The 21,470-nt window shown below is 38.3% G+C and overlaps 2 protein-coding genes across 7 annotated transcripts in view; one reads left to right on the top strand and one right to left on the bottom strand.

Moving 5' to 3' along the window:
* The window catches only part of ANAPC1 (anaphase promoting complex subunit 1), a 102,466-nt gene that overhangs the window by 690 nt on the left and 80,306 nt on the right, over window positions 1-21,470 (bottom strand). For all 6 annotated transcript variants that reach the window (XM_059188381.1, XM_059188386.1, XM_059188382.1 and 3 more), the window contains 8 exons: window positions 21,072-21,189; window positions 20,109-20,186; window positions 19,687-19,754; window positions 17,893-18,031; window positions 15,590-15,676; window positions 14,111-14,206; window positions 12,295-12,493; window positions 4,530-4,664 (listed from right to left, as the gene is read on the bottom strand). In XM_059188381.1, coding sequence (XP_059044364.1) covers window positions 4,530-4,664; window positions 12,295-12,493; window positions 14,111-14,206; window positions 15,590-15,676; window positions 17,893-18,031; window positions 19,687-19,754; window positions 20,109-20,186; window positions 21,072-21,189 — 920 coding nt within the window. The remainder of the gene's footprint in view (window positions 1-4,529; window positions 4,665-12,294; window positions 12,494-14,110; window positions 14,207-15,589; window positions 15,677-17,892; window positions 18,032-19,686; window positions 19,755-20,108; window positions 20,187-21,071; window positions 21,190-21,470) is intronic.
* Window positions 6,418-6,729, top strand: LOC131840444 (protein S100-A10-like). Its single transcript, XM_059188387.1, has one exon. It carries the CDS (start codon window positions 6,418-6,420, stop codon window positions 6,727-6,729), a length of 312 nt encoding a protein of 103 aa, XP_059044370.1.

The raw sequence follows: 21,470 nt of genomic DNA, 5'->3' as shown, positions 1-21,470 counted from the left end.
ATATATTCTAATACGTATCTTAAAAAAAGAATAAAAGCTTAAAATGAGTAACACAGAAATTAATCTAATGCCTCAATCTCCAAGAAACAAAGGTTCTCAACTGTGGTCCCACAGAGATTCCAACATAATTCACGTGGAATGGAGCCTGGGCATCTGGAGGCCTGAAGGCTGCCTGGTGATTCTGATGAGCAGCCAAGGTCAAGAAACACTGCTCTAAAGGAAGTAGGAGGTGTACAACCTGAAAATCCTATTAAGCATCATCTTCCTTTTTGCCTCCATCCTACCACATATAATGGTAAACCATTCCCTCTCTCCTAGCTCCAATATATATGTGAATATGGTCCCTGTGACTCTAGGCCACAGGAAGCATCCTAGCAGACATGCAGACACCAGAGGCATGTTCATGATCATGGGACCTCATGAAGATGAACAGAAAAGTCTCACAATGTGATCATGTGGCTCTCTGATTAAGGTACGACTAACACAAGAGAGAGATCTGCTACAAGATTATGAGGGAGGCAATTACGACTCCTATTTCCTTTCATTGACTGGTCTCTGCCAGTCAGCTGAATTAAATATTCAATAAACCTCAAGGGAAATTTAGACAAATTTCTTATCTAATTGTTATTATTATTATTTTTTAAATATTTTATTTATTTATTTGACAGACAGAGATCACAAGTAGGCAGAGAGGCAGGCAGAGAGAGAGGGGAAGCAGGCTCCCCACTGAGCAGAGAGCCCGAGGTGGGGCTCGATCCCAAGACCCTGGGACCATGACCTGAGCTGAAGGCAGAGGCTTCAACCCACTGAGCCACCCAGGGGCCCCTCTTACCTAATTGTTATTATATGGTGTTCCCCAGACCTTACTAAAACCCAAGCACAGAGAATAAAAACATCCAGGAAAATATGAAACAACTCCAATATACTAATACATTGTGGAATGTAACAGACCATTTACATTCAATGCGATACTGAAATGGTTAGGTTTAAAGACATCATCTTGCTCTTTGCTTTCTATTTGTTCCATCTGTGCTCTGTTCCTCACTGTCCTCTTTTAAAAGGATTACTTTTTATGATATTTTTACAATTCCACTGTAGTAGCCCCTTTGTTGAAGCAAGTTCTGATTCTGTTTTCTTACTTTAGTAATTGCTTTATGACTTCCAATATACACATTTAAATGATCAAAGATTACCTTTGATCTCACCCAAGATGTCACCAAAGTGAGATTATTCTACTTCACATACTAGCACAAAGGCCTTCCTTCCCATAGTACTTCCATTTCTCCCTTCCCAGTCTTTGAGCTACTATTGTCCTATTTTTCACTTTTCATGTTTTATCAACTCCGTAGCATACTGCTGCCATTTTTATTCTGTCACTGGTCTTTAAAAAAGTGTTTTTTAAGAGAAATAAACCTTGCATAAATAAACCCATGCCATTACCATTTCCAGTGTTCTGCAATCCTTTGTGTAACCCCCCCATCTCCATCTCATATTATTTTCCCTCTGCCCAAAGGACTTAATTGACAACATTTCCAGTAGGGTGGGTCTGCTGGTGACGAATTCTATCAGCTTCTGTGTTTCTGGAATTATTTCATGGTCATTTGTTTTGAAAGATATTTTTGCTGGGTATAAAACTCTAACAAGACATTTTATTTTCCTCTGGGTCCTTTACTCCACTGATCACTTAAATTGCTTCCTATGAGAAATACACAGTCACTCTTATTTTTATCTCTGTAACATGTCTTTTTCCTCTAGCTGCTTCTAAGACTTTTTGGGCAATCAGTTTTGGGCAATCTGGTTATGATTGCCTTAATATAACTTCATTCATGTTTCTCATGCTTGGGATTCACTGAAATTCTTGAATCTGTGGATTTACAGTTTTCACCAAATCTGGAAAAATTTCCAGGCATTATTTCTTCAAATATTTTTTTCTGTTGCACCTCTTCCTCCCTCAATTTCTCTCTTCTTCAGGGACTCCAATCACATGTGAATTAGGTGTTTTAAGTTCCACAACTCACTTCATTTATGCTCTGTTCCTCTTTTTTCCTTCTTTCACTTTTGCATCTAATTTTGGACAGTTTCTATTGCTATGTCATCAAGCTTGCTAATTTCTTATTATGGCATGTCTAATTTGCCCATTAATCCCATTCAGTGTACTCTTCATCTCAAACATCACATTCTACATCTCAAAAAGTTCAATTACAGTCTTTTTATATCTTGTATGTCTCTTATTATCCTGCTTAGTGTTCACTCTAAGTGGATGTCCATTCTCCATTTTTAAAAATTTTTAGCCCCAGTCTCTTCAAACATTGCTTCTATCTCATATTCTCTCTCCTCTTATTCTGGGATCTCAACTATGTGCATGTTTGACTTTTTCACCATATTCTATCATGTTCCTTTCTGTATTTTCAACCCATCTTCTGTGTTTAATTTGCTTACTTTCTACACACCTGCCTTCTGGTTCATTTATCTGCTGTGTCTGATACACCACTTAATCCATACACTGAATTCTTAATTTCAGTTATATTTTTCAGTCCTAGAATTTCCATTTAACTCTTTCTTATTGATTCCAGATTTCTGGTGACATGCTCTATATTTTCATCTATTTTCTTCATAATATTAGTTGTAGTTATTTTAAGACCCAATCCAGTAACTTTTATCTAGGTCACATATAAGTCAACTTCTGTTACCTTCTTTTCTTGTTATGTCTTGTAATTTTTTATTCAAAAGTGGATACTGTGTATTAAAAAGTATAAAGGTTCAGGATATATTTTGTTCCTCCTAAGAAGGTTATGGTTTCTTCTGTAAGGCAGGCAGAATGCAGATTTCTGTTCTACTTGAGGCTAACTTTAGGTCCTCTCGGTTTCACTTTTTACCTTTACTCTTGGGGCTTGGTCCTGCTGTGGTAATGGCTGGGATGCTTATCAGAGCCACTTCACACCTGAGCAGCCCTGGAACACTACCCTTTGTCTCCTTGGCACTATGCTGTTGCTGAAATCTTTGCTCACATTTTTAGTCTCCTGGCTTCTGCTAGATTTCTTGAAGTCTTATCCTGTGCATGTAAGATTTGGTACAGGTCTCAAGGAAAGAGTACATCCAGGTTTTTGTGTTATTATTCCTATTATTCCCTCCTACCAGGGATTTAGCTCAAGTTCTAGATTCTCAGGCAATTGTTAACCTAACCTCTGGCTACTCTGCCCAGTAGCACCACTGCCTTTTGCTGGGACGCTACTTGTGCTACGAACTGGCAAATTCCTTTGGAAGAAAGCTTGAGTAAATATGGAGTTTCCTCATTATGCTTCCCTTCTCATGGGGACTGTGACCCCTCAATCAAGTCTGGCCAGCACAGTTGCTACCAATTCCTTTAAATAGCTGTTTTATGTGATTTGTCAAACTTTTGTATTTATTTTTGAGGGAAGGTCACTCCAATATAAGCAATTCTATCACGGCTATAACTGGAAGTCTCTAGAAAGTACATTCTTATCCCAGGTTTTCAAAACAGCAATAAACTAGTAATGTCATTAAATTTTAAATGATTAAATAGAGCAATCTTTGCTCTTCTTATAAAACAATTTTTGAGGGGCACCTGAGTGGCTCAGTGGGTTAAAGCCTCTGTCTTCGGCTCAGGTCATGATCCCAGGGTCCTGGGATCAAGCCCCGCATCAGGCTCTCTGCTCAACGGGGAGCCTGCTTCCCTTCCTCTCTCTCTGCCTGCCTCTCTGCCTACTTGTGATCTCTGTCTGTCAAATAAATAAATAAATAAATAAATAAAGCTTTAAAAAAAAAAAAATTGAATCCTCAACTAGTAAGCACAAATTTGAAAGTGATAATAATAAAGGTGCTTAGAATTAATTCTATTTTAGGATTCACGTTACTGGGCAAGCTCCATATCTAATTACATATTCTGAAAAATACAGTGAGGTGTTAATATTTTAAACTCTGTATTATAAGAAACAGTCAAATTCATATAAAATCCTGGTACCTGGTCATTTTAAAGCTTTATAATATTAGAAATTAAGATTATGTGATTAAAAAGAAACATCCAGGGGCGCCTGGGTGGCTCAGTGGGTTAAATAAAGGCTAGCCCCACCTCATGCTTTCTGCTCAGCAGGGAGCCTGCTTCCCCCTCTCTCTCTGCCTACTTGTGATCTCTGCCAAATAAATAGAATCTTAAAAAAAAAAAAAAAAAAAAACCCAAACTAAAAACCGAAAAAATGAAGAAAATTAAAAATAACTTTAATAAAAACTATGAAAGAAAAATAACATAATCATTTAATTTATTAGTATACACTGGTGTTTGGGGCTCTCTGAAGAAGAACCCATCCTTTTCTGAATGAAATAAAAGTTTATGCATGTATAAAGTTCAGATAGTCTGTTCAGAAAAAGTTCTCAATAGTAATACCCAAACATGAATGAAGACCAAAACCTAACTAGACAAAATAACTCACTAGAAAGGCCTCCTACCAAGAAACTTTAAAAATAAGTGAGTCAGTAATACAGGTACTGAGAGGATTTAGATCTGCAATTACCTTCTAGTCCTATAGACGGCAGGTGCCATGGAGCTGGTACCGAGTGGTAGACGAGGAAACACGCCAGCATGCTCAGCTGAGATTCCTCAAAGGGCTGCCCACTGAGGTAGGCATGCACACACCCATCACCCCCAGCTGTGAGAGAAACATAAATGGAACTGAAGCAAATTGTTTTCTCATCTAGAACTCCTTAAGCACTGACCATACACCAGATAGGTACTATGCTGAACTAGGGCTATAGCAGTAAGCAAGACAGAGTGCCTATCACCACAGAGTGTCAAGTATTGTAAGGGACAGAGACATTATATAAATAACGACACAAACAAATGCATAATTAGAAATTGTGATGAGTGCTATAAAGGAGTGCTGGTCACTGAGTTTTCCTCTCCAGACACCCACTTTAAGCCCCTTCTTCCCTGCAGTATACAACATTTGAGGAGACTGACTTCAGGTCCAGAACTGGATCCTGATTACTATTAGCCAGACTTTCTCAAACTTTAAGGCACATTAGAATCATCTGAGAAAGCTGATTAAAACGGATGAGTGGGCTCACATCCCCAAAGTTTTTTAGATGGGGTCAGAAAAATTACATTTCAAACAAGTTCTCAGGTGATGCTACTGTTGCTCCAGAGATCACACTTTGAAATCCACTGGTCCAGGACAATCAAGGCAATCCCATTCTCAACACAATGACTGGTTCAGGAACTGGAAGACCTAAGCTATTCAGTAAGAGACAATCTCTGCCACAGGGACTGACTGAAGAATGTGTATGAGTTCCAATTCAAGCCAGAGACATGAGATGTTTGATAACACATTTGCTAGAGATTTCTGAGAAAGAAATTTCCTCATTATTATGACAAAGCTCCTAGAAGCAACTCTATTCTTCTCTGCAAAATGCTGAGCTTGAGGAAAGGAACAGCCAATTTATTACCACAAGAAAAAGAACTCTGAAAATAAAGCCATGGCACAGAGTATAAATAATGGAACCTCAGAGAAATGGAGCTCAAGGCACTAAAATAAGATGATCCTTAGACCACCTTACCTATTCCAACAATGTAAGCTTATATGTGTCCTTATTGTTTAAGCCAGGTTCAGTTAGGCCCTCTAGTACTTGTATACAAAGGCATTTTGATACATTAAAAAGTTGGGGGAGGGGAAGAAGAAAGGGGGCAGGGAGAAAGAAATAAAAATGGCAGGAAAGTTGCCTGAAGTAGTGTTGTCTTAGAAGGCCAATGAGAAAGGGGGCACTTAAACTGAGGCTATAAGAATGAATATAAGTTGAGTAGGCAGAGAATGAAAGAAAAAGGTTGTAGGGAGGGAAAGCCGCATATTTAACAGTCCCAAGAGATAAGGAAAAAGAGAAATTACAACTGATACCAAAAAAAAAAAAAAACCTACAAACAATCATGAGACTACTATGGACAACTACACACCAACGAATGAGACCACCTAGAAGAAATAGATAAAGTCAAAGTCCTAGAAACATATGTCTGAGACAAAACATGAAGAAATAGAAAATCTGAATAGACTGATTACCAGTAACAAGACTGAACTGGTAATCTAAAACCTTCCAATAAGCAAAGTCCAGGACCAGATAGCTTCACTGGTGAATTCTAGCAAACATTCAAAGAAAATTCAACACATATCGACCTTTCTCAAATTCTTCCCAAAAATTGGGAGAAGAGAATGCTTCCAAACTCATCTACAAGGCCAGCATTAGTCTAACACCAAAACTAGACGAGGACACACATAAAGAAAATTACACACCAATATCTCTAGTGAACACAGATGTAAAACTCAACAAAATATTAGCAAACTGAATTTAAAAAATACATCAAAAGGGGTCCCCACCATACCTCTGGCCACAGTTTCAAAAGACCTCACCAAAATGCTATCTCAAATGGAACATACCATGGAAACCATGATGTGCATGTTCCACAAGTGTGCTGGGGATAAAGGCTACTTAACAAAGGAGGACCTACGAGTACTCACAGAAAAGCAGTTCCCTGGATTTTTGGAAAATCAAAAAGGCCCTCTGGCTGTGGACAAAATAATGAAGGACCTGAACCTAGACCTGGACCTAGACCAGTGCCGAGATGGCAAAGTAGACTTTCATAGCTTCTTTTCACTAACTGCTGGGCTTACCACCACATGCAATGAGTATTTTGTAGTATATGTGACATGGAAGAAAAAGAAGTAGGAATCATTCAGGAACACTCCTGCCGATGAGAGTTCTCTCAAAGGAACTCTTAAGTAGTCCCTTAAGGAATCTGCCCCATAGCTTCCCCCTGTATAAAGGATTGCATGAACAGGCCAGGATCCTCAGAAAATGTACAAGTAAAATCCAATCATTTGATAAGCAGAGAAAGAAAAGTCAGTGAAGGCTAGATAAACTTTTGATTTTTATATTGCATGCATCCTCTTGCCCTCAATAAATTCTTTTTTAATTCCTCAAAACAGTAACAACACAAAACCACAATACTTTAAAAGGATCACACACACCACTACCAAGTGGGATTTATTCCAGGAATGCAAAGATGGTTCAACATCTGCAAATCAAAGTGATGCAGCACAATAACAAAACCAAGGATAATTAAGCAATTATTAATAAATTAAGAGGAAATCATTATTTCCTTATTCCAAATGTAGAATATTCTCATTTATTCCGATTTTCTGCAACTTCAAAACTGTTCATTTTTAAAACATTTTAAACATCACACCTAAAGATAATAAACTACTACTACTTCTTTTTTTTTTTAATTTGACAGACAGAGATCACAAGTAGGCAGAGAGGCAGCAGAGAGAGGGGGGGAAGCAGGCTCCCCGCTGAGCAGAGCCCCCAATGCGGGGCCTGATTCCAGGACCCCGGGATCACGACCCAAGCCAAAGGCAGAGGCTTCAACCCACTGAGCCACCCAAGTGCCCCCTTTATATTTTTTTTTGAATATTTTATTTATTTATTTGACAAAGAGAGATCACAAGTAGGCAGAGAGGCAGGCAAAGAGAGAGGGGGAAGCAGGCTCACCAATGAGCAGAGAGCCCGATATGGGGCTTGATCCCAGGACCCTGGGATCATGACCTGAGCCGAAGGCAGAGGCTTTAACCCACTGAGCTACCCAGGTGCCCCAGATAGTAAACTACTTCTAATAAAAAAAAGGATAAAAATCACATGAGAGCAGCTTTGAGTTAGAGGTATGTGTGTTATACCCCACATTAAGAGTGCTATGTGGGGCTGTTCAACACAAATGTAACAATGTATTTTTGTGAATGAGAGCTGGCATGTCAAATGCATCCTCTAGAAAAATAATTAGTGTAATAGTCTTCAGATTTGTTTTCTAAAGTTGATACTGTGGGTTATTTTTGTGAACAGCCTGATGTTTGGGACACTTTTTTCTCAAATAAACAAGTCCTTATTAAACCAGGAGTTTGGAGAAAAAAAAAAAAATCACATGATCATCTAAATAGATACAGAAAAGGAATTTAATAAAATTCAACATCTATTTATAATAAAAACACTCAACAAAGTGGATATAGAAGAAATGCACCTCAACATATAAAGACCATATATGACAAAGCTGTAGTTAACATCATATTCAACTACGAAAAGCTAACAGCTTTTCTTCTAAGAACAAGAACACAAGGATGCCCACTCTTGTCACTTTTATTCAACATAGTAGTGGAAGTCCTAGCCACAGTAATTAGGCAAGATAAAGAAACAAAAGGCATCCCAACTGGAAAGGAAGATTTCAAACTATACTACTAAGCTATAAGAACCAAACAGTCGGTATCAGCATAAATGCACGACATCCATGGAACAGATAGAGAGCCCAGAAATAAACATACACATATAAGGTTAATTAATTTACAACAAAGGAGTCAAGATTATACAGTGGGGAAAGGATAGTCTCTTTAATAAATGGGGATGGGAAAATTGGACAGCTATATGCATATTACACTATACACAAAAAATAACTCAAAACTAATGACCTGACTGTGAGACCTGAAGCCATAAAACTCCGAGAAGGAAACAGAGGTAGTAAGATCCCTGACCTCATTCTTTGGTGCTGAATTTTTGGAACTGACTCCAAAAACAAAGGCAACAAAAGCAGAATTAAACAAGTGGGACTACATTAAAAGCTCTGCACAGCAAAGGAAACCATCAACAAAATGAAAAGGCAACCTGGTAAATTTAAAAGAAAAAAAAAAATCTGCAAATCACATATCCAATAAGGGGTTAATACCCAAAATATATTTTAAAAAACTCAAACAACTCAACAGAAAAAAAAAAAAAAAAGATTCAATTAAAACATGTGCAGGGAGAGGCACCTGGGTGGCTCAGCTGGTTAAGCATCCAACTCTTGATTTCAGCTCAGGTCATGACCTCAGGGTCATGAGACTTAGCCCCATTTGGGGCTCTACACTCAGCAGGAAGTCTGAGATTCTCTCTCTTCCTCTCCCTCTGACCCTCCCCCTCCTCACATGTGCCCTCTCTGTCTAAAATAAACAAATAAACCTTTTTAAAAAATGTGCGGGGAGGGGCACCTGGGTTGCTTAGTTGGCTAAGCATCTGCCTTTGGCTCAGGTCATGATTTCTGGGTCCTGGGATCAAGCCCCGCATCGGGCTCCCTGCTCTGCAGGCAGGCTGCTTCTCCCTCTGCCTGCTCTTCCCCATCGTGTGCTCTCTCTCTCCCTGTCAAATGATTAAAAAATCTTTTAAAAAAATGTGCAGGGAATCCAAATAGACTTTTTTTTTTCAAAGAAAACATGAAGATGGCCAACAGACTCAGGAAAGATGTTCAACATCAGTAATTATCAGAGAAATGCAAATCAAAACCACAATGAGCTATCACCTCATAGTTGTTGGAATGGCTATCATCAAAAGGCAGGAAATAAGTATTGGAAAGAATGTGGAGAAAAGGGAACTGTCTTACACTGTTGGTGGGAAAGCAAACTGGTACAGTTGCTAAGAAAAACAGTATGGAGGTTCCTCAAAAACTTAAAAATAGATCTACCGTATATGATCCAGCAATTCCACTGCTGGGTATTAATCAGCAGTGGAATTGCTGGATCATATATGGTAGAAAGAAAAAAAACCACTACACCAAAAAGATATTTACTTAGTTGCAGCATTATTTACCATAGCCAAAATCTGGAACAACCTAAGTGTCCATCAATGGATGAATAGATAAAGAAGTGGTTATAGGTACATAATGGAATACTACTCTGCCTTATAAATGAATGAAATCTTGCCACTTGCAATAACATGGATAGGCCTTGAGGGTATTATGCTAACTGACATAAGTTAGAGAAAGACAAATACCATATGATTTTGTGTATATGTGGAACCTAGGAAACAAAACTCATAGAAAGAAGAGAGTGATGGTTGTCACAAGGGAAGAGGCTAGAGGTGGATAAAAAGAGTGAAGGGAATCAGATGTATGGTGAAGGATGGTAACTAACTAGACTTACTATCATGATCACTTTGTGTATATGTAAGTATCAAATTATGTTATACACCTGAAACTAATATAAATGCATTATACTGAAACTGATGCAATCAATTTTACCTCAATTTAAAAGTGATGGTTCTTCACTGAAAAATAAATGCAAATTTTGGTAATCACAATGGCAAGTCAAATTTGGTAAAGAGCAATGTTGTAAACTACCAAATGCCCTAACAAGCAGTAAGAAAAACAGTAACTCAGAGCACTGTTTTAGAGACTGCTCCACTTACTGCCGAAGTTCATTACTGATATGAAATGTGCAAATCAGAGACTCTGCAAAGGTTAAGGACATACTTCTTATCAACAGCAAAGGTCTGCCATAGATGATCATGCTGAACTGAATATAAACAAAATATCAAAACCCATGTATTAACTTGTATATATCCCAAAAAATGAGATTTTTAAAAAAACATTTTAAAACTACATAATCTTTTGAATTGTAAGAGAAAATGACAGAACAATGTAGTTGTTAATCAAACATGAGTTTGAAATTGCTGTTTTTCATGTATACTCTTCATAATCTGGTTTACTCTTTTTCTTTTTCCCCAGAAATTTATTCCCTATATTACAGAAGATAGTTTTTACCTAAATTATATTCAAATGCAGATTCTACTGGCTACTAACAGCTTTAAAACATCAAGAATAATTACTACTGCTATTATTAAGGTTAGTATTTACCCCAAACAGGTTGCTGTCAGGTATGTACCAGAAGTTATTTGAAGGAACTGAAGAGAATAAAAAGATCAAGATGTTGACTAAAAATCAATTTCAAACATATATCACACATTAGACAGGTTTCCAAAAATCAAAAGGCCCTCATTTGCTTCCACTATTCCCCTGCAATTGTAAGTCTATACTTCTAAGCCACAGTCACATGATGTCCCAGGTTCCCACTGACTGACTCAAAGAGCTGGTAAAACAAACCTTCATTCTAAGCACACATCCAGTTTTCAGTGTACACAGGGTGGAAGGGAAGGGAAGGGAAGAAAACAGCCTGTTGACTTCATAGCTAGGTGACAGGCCACACCCCTAAGAAACAGCAGAGAGAGACACTGGAAAGGAAACAGGATCTGATGCTAGAAAAGATAAAACAAGTTCTTAAGTATCATGTGGTATTTAAAATGTATAAATAGGGGCACCTGGGTGGCTCAGTGGGTTAAAGCCTCTGCCTTCAGCTCAGATCATGATCTCAGGGTTGTGGGATCGAGCCCCGCATCGGGCTCTCTGCTCAGCAGGGAGCCTGCTTCCCCCTCTCTCTCTCTCTGCCTGCCTCTCTGCCTACTTGTGATCTCTGTCAAATAAATAAATAAACTTTAAAAATAAAATAAAATGCATAAATATACATACAAAATATGTGTACGTATATACATTCTCATAATGTATTAAGCAGAGTTAAATATATTTTTTAAAGAAGTTGAAGTAAATAAGCAGAGTCCAATTCACCTGAGAACATTACATCTAAAGCCATTCTAGCTTATATTCAGGTTTATCTTGGTTAACAATGAAAGAAAATGTTACAACTGAAAAGCCCGAGTTCTAATATCTTAAAAGCAACAGGAACTCTGAAAAACAGTATGGGGGTTCCTCAAAAGGTCAAAAATAGAACTGCCCTACAACCCAGCAATTGCACTACTTGGTATTTAACCAAAGGATACAAATATATTGATTTGAAGGGGCATCTGCACCCCAGTCCAGCAATGTCCACAATAGCCAAATATAAAGAGCCCAGACATCCATCAACAGAAGAATGGATAAAGATGTCACACACACACACACACACACACACACAGAGAGAGAGAGAGAGAGAGAGAGAGACAGAGAATATTACTTGGCCATTAAAAAGAATGAAATCTTGCCATTTGCAACGACAGTAGAACTAGAGGGTATTATACTAAGTGAAATGAGTCAGAGAAAGACAAGTACCAAATGATTTCATTTGTATCCAGAATTTAAGAAACAGATGAACATATGGGAAGGAAAGGAAAAATTAAAAAAGATGAAAATAATGAGACAAACCATAAGAGACACTTAACTCTAGGAAACAAACTGAGGGTTGCTGGAGGGGAGGTAGAGGGGGGTGGGGTATCTGGGTGATGGGCACTAAGGCAGCACTTGATGTAATGAACATTGGGTGTTCTATGCAACTGATGAATCACTAAATTCTACCCCTCAAGCTAATAATATACCATACGTTAATTAAATTGAATTTAAATAAAGAATTTTAAAAACCAAAAAAGCACTGGGCATAATGCAATTATTACCTTGTAGCCACTGGTCCAGAGTATTATCAATAGTGCATTTTACAACAGGGAGGAACTCAGAGTTCATAAAGAGCCCCCGCTTAGGGTGATTCTGAAGCCGCTCCTGATGGCTCCTGGAGCTGAAAAACTCTAACACCAGCTTTATCTGCCAAAGTTCAGATGTTTCACACATTTCTCTTCTTCCTAGTCTTCTCATAGCCTTGAGGAGATAAAAGTAACAGCAGTCCACTTAATGAAAGAAAGAGTGAAATTGCCATAATCATCTCTTCCTCAGAGTTGTATAATAGAGTATTTTTAAAATATGGCTCATAGATCAATAAAGGGCAGAGGGGAATCCATTCCATGTTTTGACACAGTTAGCCCCAGAGGAGAGGGTGCAGATACATGTCCACCCTCCTCAGTGTGGTCCCCACATAAATAGCTTTTAGGCAAAAGCAACAAAGGCAAATGACCTCATTCTTGGCTCAATGGCTCTGAAAAATGAAGGCCCGCTAGGTCTACTGCCATCACTTCTGGGAAACCCAAGTAGAGTACAATGACTTGGCCAGGGAACCCAGGGGTCAGAAGGCAAAATAATACTACTAATAATACTGTTCTTGGGACCCATCTGCAAAATCACCATGGCTGCAACCAGCAGGGATGTTCTTCTGTAGACACCTGCCCATGACTCTGAAGGGATAAAGGTTCAGAGCATAAAAAGGGAACACTTTCGGCCAACAAAAGAAAAACAAAACTCATTATTTAACTGCTATATAGAGAGCCCTGTGACAAATAGTGTTAGTGTGGACATCACAAAATCATACTTTCCAATTAAAAAATGTGGATGGATACCAGACAATAATGCCATTCTGGGCCTATCTGGTTATATTAGAACTTGCCTTTTAAGAATATAACTTGATAGAATGTAATTTTCAGGTTTTGGGAAATTCTCTCCTTCCTAAGTGTCATTTCCTACTTTTCAATAGAGACTATTTTGCCATTAGAGATTTCTTCCTTTGCATTTAGACACTGAGTCCCACATGCTTATCTGTGAACTCACCGTGTCACATTCACTTAAAGAATTCTTTAAGAATCACGTATCTGGACCTCATCCCAGAAAATTCTGTTTCAGTAGATGATACAGAACGGGACTTAAAGATCTGTATTCTGAAAATTACTCTATAAATTTAAGCCCAGTTAGAAAACTACTGGCTAAGCTTAACTGCAATTTTGGGTCTGATACTATTAAAAAGTCTTGTGTATTACTAATAACCCAAAGTGAATAAATTGGCCTGATCCTTTAGGGAAGCAGTTAAACATCATTTTCTGCATTACCACTTTTAGGCTCTTTTAAAACAGCAATAAAATAAAAGAAATTTAAAAATGAACTCCAGCTTCCTAAATCCCTACATACTAATACTATAACCTCTTGCATGCTTAATCACACAAGCATAATTTCGCATTACTGCCATCACTAGAGTACTGTTTGTTCACTTACTGCTCATTTGCATTTCTTTTCCATGAAGAGACTTTGCAGGAAGGAAGCAAGAGAAGGATGCTAGGGGAGAAAGGCAGGGAACGTAGTCTTCCCCTGATAGTCAAAGGAAGAGAAAAAAGGGGAGACTGGGAACCCTAGAGTTCCTGGCATCATAAATTCTAAGCTTTTTTTTGTCATAAGTAAAGCTTTTAAGTTTTATAGGGTTTCCTTTTTTGAATCACTAAAGCAATGAGAAACCAAAAAAGATGGACACACAGGGAACCTTATCTCACTGTTCAGTATGTTAATTAAAATACAGTATAAATGTCATCAGAATTGGAACTGGTTTTTGAACCATACCTGATCCATTGCTATGTATGCAGGCAGCATCTCTGGGGTCTCCTGAGTAACACATTCATACAGTACTGAAGAAAACAGATCCAGAATTTCCTGTTTCTGTGGAAAATTAGAAACTTTTTGTAGCACATCAATGTATATTCCAAAATCAATTCAACGTTGTAGAAAAACGACATGGCCCTTCTTAAGCTCAAATAGTCAATAATACATAGGGTAAAACAGCTATCTCTTTATAAAAGCATAGTGAATGCAACACTAAACATCAATCAAATGTAGTAAAATTAAGTCTGAAGGGACAGGGCTATAAGTGCTGTGAGGAGAGGAAGTATTGGCTGCAGTAAAATGAGCTGACAAGACACTGCAGAGACATGCCTTGGATTAGGCTGGCAAGAGCAAGATCCAGAAAGAAAACCCAGCATCCACAAAGATGCACTAAAAACACCGAGCAGAACAGGTATGGAGGAGGCAGCACAACCAAAACCAGTTGGGCTAAAGGCCAGGCACGGACTTTCATCAGAGACCTGCAGCCTTGAATGCTTGCCCAGCCCTTACTAGGGGTGCGATCTTAGGCATGTGCTAGCTGAGTGGCAGTTTCCTCATCTGCAAACCTGGAATGATAAAGTACCTACCCTCAGAGTCAGAATCCATAAGAAAACTACATAAAATACTGAACAAAGTGTCTAATAAATAGTCAAGATTCAGTAAGTTAAAGGGGTTACAATTATCTCACTTAACCATCAAAACAACAATGGAAGGTAAGTTCTATCATAATCCCACTTTTAGAAACAAGGAAACTGCATTTTGGAGAAGCTAAAAAATTTTCCCAGAGCTAACACTTATAGGCAACAGGCCCTCAATCCCAGATATCAAATAACTGCATTCAAGCTTTGGATTAAATAAAAGATCTACTGGGCACCCTTTGAATCCTGAAGAGAACAAGTTTTATGACCAAGAGAAAAAAGCTATAAAATATAAGGAAACAAATAATAAAATTATGTAAAAATAAGAGACAGTAAACAATGAAAATATCAATCAGTGTAAGAAGGCACATAAGAAAATATCACCTATTGAAATTAATGCCTTAGAAACCTTAAGTTATTTCTTCTATCAAGGTAGGGAGTTACCAAATTTAATTAATTTTAGACTACAAAAAATCTGGGGCACCTAGGTGGCTCAGTTGGTTGAGCAACTGACTTCAGCTCGAGTCATGATCCCAGGGGCCTGGGATAGAGCCCTGTGTCAGGCTCCCTGCTCAGCGGGAAGCCTGCTTCTCCCTCTCTCTCTGCTGCTCCTCCTGTTTATGCACTCCTGCTTTCTCTTTGTCAAATAAATAAGATCTTAAAAAAAAAAAAAAGACTATGAAAAATCTGTATTTGCCAAGCAAAAATTATCCAATGTACCTGAGTTTTTTGGTGGTGCTCACAGATTAATAATAAGTTGTAGCCTACAATAAGTTGTAGCTGAGTAAAACATGATACATACCTGACCCATGTTCACAGTTGGTTTGCAGAAATATTCGGCAAATGACAGAAGTGCTGGATCAGAAGTAAATGCTGAAATTGTTTCTGGCTGAAAAAATAAACAACAGCAATAAATGTGAAATATCAGAGGTTATTTTCCTTATTGCTCAAATTGTAGTATATGCAGTTGTAAGAAAACTACCTCACTGTTTTCACACAATGTGAAAACATAAAGCCCAAGGCTGTACAAATTTGCTGTAGCTTCACCAACCTGTTCTGCTGAGAAGTTACAAGACGCTTTTTCACGTAAGCCAAACATAAGCTACTGACTTCTCAAAAGGCCAATAATAAACAGGTCTTTCTTATACAACTTGCCCCCAAAAGGCTTTCCCCTCTCCCTCATTAACTGAAAAACAAATAAGAAACTAGAACTGAAACTGATAAGGTAAGGCAAAAAGACTACCACACAATCCACTCACTAAAAGCTAAACACTGTATGGATTCCACTTGTATGAGGATCCTAGAATAATCAAATTCAGAGACAGAAAGCAGAATGGTGGGCACCTGGGGCTGCGAGCAGGAACAGGAGTTGCTGTTGAATGGGTGCAGAGGTTCAGTTTTACAAGATGAAAGAGTCCTACAGATGGATAGTGGCTAATGACTGCAGAACAATATGAATGGACTTAATATCACTGAACTATACACTTAGGGGGTTATAACAACAAATTTTGTGTATACTTTACCACAATAAAAAAAAATTGGAAAAAAAAGAGATTAACACTCAAGGTTCAAGAAAATGGAATATGGAATATATGGAATACAAAGGTATTACAATTTTCCACTGAGGTTTACGTTTTGCTTCTGAATTCCCTTGAAGCAGGGAATTGAGATGCCTTTTAATCTTTACAGAATTTCCCAATTCAAAATCAAGTATAAACTTTTCTATTTTCTTTACAAATTAGATTAGGGTCTTTGAGATGGGCTCTAAGCTTAAGTTAAACCATATCCAAAAGTCCTTCAGAACTATTTCATAGATATCCTATCAAATACTGCCCAACAAAATTCATTAATGTCAACTACATCTACTGGGAACTATTATAAAGGCTCAGTTGTAAGTAACTGGTCTAAAACGAAGTATGAGTTAAATTAAAATAAATGCTATCTCCTTATGTTGAAAAACAAAGGTGGTTAGTTTAGTCCCCTGCCGACCACTTAGCCAGTCCACCAGCCACATTTTTGCCTCTACCGCCACCCTCTAGGGCCTCTGACCACTTTATACTGCGACTTGATGTATCTTCAGCAGGAGCACATTTGCTCATTAAATTCCTGAAAACTATACTTAAACTGAGAAATTTTAATGTTAGTTTATGGAACACATTTTTTTTTTTTAAAGATCTTATTTATGTATTTGTGAGAGAGAGAGAGCTCATAAGCAGGCAAGGAGGCAGAGGGAGGGAGAAGCAGACTCCCCATTGAGCAGGGAGCCTGATGCAGGACTCAATCCCAGGACTCCCGGATCATGACCCCAGCAGACGCTTAACTGACTGAGCCACCCAGGTGTCCCTGTGGAACACACTTCTAGTGTGGGGAACATATTTAACTTCTTAAGTATAGAGTAACATACGTACTGACCACGATAGGGATGAGATTGTTTCATACACTCTTACTTTAACTGCTTTTTCATTTGAAATACTCTTAAATTAGCAGTCAAGTACTATGAGAATAATAAAGCAAACTGATAAAATAAACCTGTCATCCTTTTAGCCTCACCAAGATTTAACCAACAAATGGGGGGTTTAAAAAAATACTAATTAGCGCTACCTTGTAAAAATCTTTACCTATTTCTGCCATGAATTAAACAAATCTTAACAGATTTGAAGATTAATAAGTAAAATTACTAAACTAAACATTTTTATAGTGTTAAGATATACTGACCTGGGCGTTGGGTTATGGACACTGGGGAGGGTATGTGCTATGGTGAGTGCTGTGAAGCGTGTAAGCCTGACAATACACAGACCTGTATCCCTGGGGCAAATAATACATTACATGTTAACTAAAAAATAAATTTAAAAAGATATACTGTCCCTACTGCTGAATGTAAGTCATCCTTAGAGTCCTGGCAGATGGCCCATATTTTACTGTAGCTGCTACATAAAACAAGAAACAGATCCAAGGTCATTCAGTCTTTATAATCTGCAGTCATGAGAGAGCAGATTCAACCAAATGGTACCATAAATGTTACCACAGAAGTACATGTTTTGAGTGGGCTAGTGGAATTTGTAATTATTCTAACTCATTCTTCAGTTTTTAATCAGTCAATACTACCTTGAAAGCCCGAGCCTCAGAGTTCCTGTTGGCCACTGTCTGGGCCAACAAACTTTGCCACCCCATTGGATCTTCCTTGTAGGAGAGCTGACCTGCTCTGAGCTTAACATACAGAACTCCATCCTTAGAAAGGATTGATCTGGGGGGAAAAGAAAAAAAAACAAGAATGAATTTTATGTGAGGTATTATTTGTAGTTCTCAGCTGGAAACATAGTGTCTCCCAACATCATCGTGTTCACATGAGATGAAGCCTTCATCATTTTCCAGTAGGGCATATGATTATTTACTGTATCTAAAATTAAATCAGTCCCTATGAGAAAGCCAAAATAAAGTTCTACTACTCTTTGGTATCTAAGTTCACAGAACTTAGTTCATGCTCTGCCTGCTCAAGTGTGTGCTTCAAAGGCAATATTTTATCTAACATTTCTCCATATTCCCTTTATCCTCTATCCTCTGGAAGGACTAGATATCTATTGATTGGTTAGCAGCAGAAAAAAAATGATGCTGCAAATCTAAAAAGAACAATAGAGAAAACAGCCATCATATGTAGTTTAAGGGAAATATAAATTGGGACCAAACTATAAAATTCTTTTTTTAATTAATTAATTTATTTTAATATGTTCAGTTAGTCACTGTATAGTACATCACTAGTTTTTGATGTAGTGTTCAATGATTCATTAATTGCGTGTAACACAAGTGCTCATCATGACACATGCCCTCCTTAACACGCATCGCCCTGTTACCCCCTCCCCCACCCCCCAACCCTCTCAAACCAAACTGTTATGGGCTTATTAAACTTTCTAGAAATTTAAAGACTTAATTTACCCTACTCAAGGTATAAAATTAACACTCTGTCCATTAAAGTAATTACTTGTATATGGCTATTTCCATTCAAAAGTTATCTATCATAATCTTAATTTTGTAAGAACAATTCAACAAAACAGTAATAAAAATATCCAAGATGTGGTCTGGCAAATATCAATTGTTACAAAGTTCTCTTTGTAGATGGACATACATACCAGCCTTATTTTTTTTTTTCCATCTTATTTTCTTTCTTTCTTTTTTTTTTAAGATTTTATTCATTTGACAGAGAAAAAGAGAGAGAGAGAGAAAAAAAACACAAGCAGGGGGAGCGGCAGGCAGAGGGAAAGGGAGAAGCAGATTTCCCGCTGAGCAGGGAACCCAATTCGGGACCTAATCCCAGGACCTGGGGATCATGACCTGAGCTAAAAGCAGACACTGAACCTACTGAGCCACTCAGGCACCACCCCCCAGCCTTACTTTTTTACACTGATTATCTTTTATTACTGCTCCAATTCCAATTCTGTACCAACTTAGGTCACTACAAGCTTCTCGATAAATAAATATAACCAACTACTTAGGGTGTCTTCTAAACTAAAACTTGGGCACCTGGGTGGCTCAGTCGATTAAGCATCTGCCTTCAGCTCGGGTCATGATCCCAAGGTCCTGGGATCGAGCCCCACATCGGGCTCCTTGCTTAGCGGGGAGCCTGCTTCTCCCTCTGCCTGCTGTTCCCCCTGCTTGTGCTTGCTCTCCCCAACCCCCGTGCCAAATAAATAAATAAATAAAATCTTAAAAAAAAAAAAACCAAAAACTCATTTTCTAATATAAACTTCATTTCAAACTTACAGACTTTATTCAATATATACTCTATTATCCTGCATGAGATCAAAGAATGACAAGGAACCATCCTAGATAATAATCTGCAATTTCTACCTTCCCATTTACTTCTATTCACTTCACAGACACATCTAAGAAATTCAGTATACTTACTTCAAGTGTTGTGTTCCCTTGCTTAAATCTATGAGCAGTTCCCAGTATCGTGGGCCTTTTACTTTAATCTGCCAAGATAAATGTGAACACAATCAATCAAACGCTAAAGAGGTGCTACTGTGGCAAAATGAAACCCACATTTCTCAGAGGAAGTAAAATAAGCCGGAAAGAGACACTGAAAAGTTAACAAGCTTCATTACTACACAAAATGTATGTGAATCAAATTCTATGGCCATCTAACCTCTCAGTAAAGATCTGCAAGTAAAGACCATCTCTGTTCATGATAATTCCTCCCAGGGCTGCTTTCCTATTTCCTACAGAACACTGAGAAAGCAGAGGCTTCATCTCAGTTACCTCTGATGCACACTGATGTGGCTGAATTAACCTCTTGCACAGATCCCCCTAAATCAAATCCCACTCACCTGCTTTAACAGGTGGAGTTCTGGAAGAAGGGTAGGAGCCATCAATTCTTCTTTGGTTTGTTCATACCACTGAGTACCCTTTACAGAAGTAAAAGAACAGCCACAATTCACTATGTAGTTAGGGGAAGCTACAAAGAAGAAAGATCTCCATCCACTCCGTACTTCTCTTTCCCCACCGTTTCTATACAGATGGCCAGATGGCATAAAATGCTCGTTGTATCAAGTCTTAAGGGCTAAGTGTACAATCCTTTGGAAGGCCTGCATCACCTTATACCACTTCACATACTAGCAGTTCAGAAGATCTGTGCTTCTGAAGCCTCTGGGTTTACACACATGTCGTCTTCTGGAAACATGCCTTTGCTCAGCTGGCAAACCTCAGCCCAAACACTGTGTCTACCAGGACAACTTCCCCAGCCCTCAACAGCTGGAGGGGACATTTCTCTTCTGCTCCCCTGCATTTTACATATACCCCCCTGCGCTACTCTTACTGCATCCATGCCTGGCTACCTAATGGACAGCATGTCCTTAAGGAATACAAAGATGTAATTTTTATACCCCAGAGCCTTTGCATAGTTTGATGCACAGAAGGTACTTAATAATATTCTGAATGAAGGAAGGATACACATGATTTACAATGTGTGTATCTAAATCAAAGATCTCTCATCAAATACACTCTACAAACAGATCTAGAATAGTTCTAACTCAAACTTGTGAACAAGGACATTTTCAAACTCTAGACTCTGGGACAGAAGAGCAGCTGATGACTTCTACACTATTACCCTTCTAAACTACAAGTGAGCCCGAATGGCCTGACAGGATGTACAAGAACTTTAGAAGCTTCAGTTTTTATAAGAGATTAATTCACTCTGTTGTCTTTTAAAGGACAACAGTTCTGAAATATTTTGACCTCCAAAGATGTATGAGTGGTAACAAAACTACAGATAAATGAAAGGAGAGAATAACCTTATAGGTAACTTCTAAAAGGGCATAGCAGGGCATGTTTGTGTCCACATCCACGGGTACCAGGAGCCTTGGTTCCGCAGCCAGCACATACAGGTGCCGCAGAGCCTGCAGATGGTATCTGTTCACAGAAAACACAGACAGGAGGTAACGAACTGCTGAGACAGTGTGAGCTCTCCACCCCATTGCTGCCGACACTGAACCCTGACGGAAGCTGGGGTTGTTATCTTCCCATGACAGTGGTCCTAAATTTAGGAAGATAACAAGATTCAATTAAAAACTAACAAAGAGATTCTCTTTGAAAAATTATAGATGCACGATCCTTAACTCAAGAATTCTTTACTTGCATTTTCATAGTTACAAGGTTTTATAGATGAGGTAAAAATTACCTTAACATGAAAA

The sequence above is a fragment of the Mustela lutreola genome, chromosome 9 (assembly GCF_030435805.1).
Source record: "Mustela lutreola isolate mMusLut2 chromosome 9, mMusLut2.pri, whole genome shotgun sequence".
Taxonomy (NCBI): domain Eukaryota; kingdom Metazoa; phylum Chordata; class Mammalia; order Carnivora; family Mustelidae; genus Mustela; species Mustela lutreola.
This window is presented reverse-complemented; position numbering and strand designations above follow the sequence as displayed.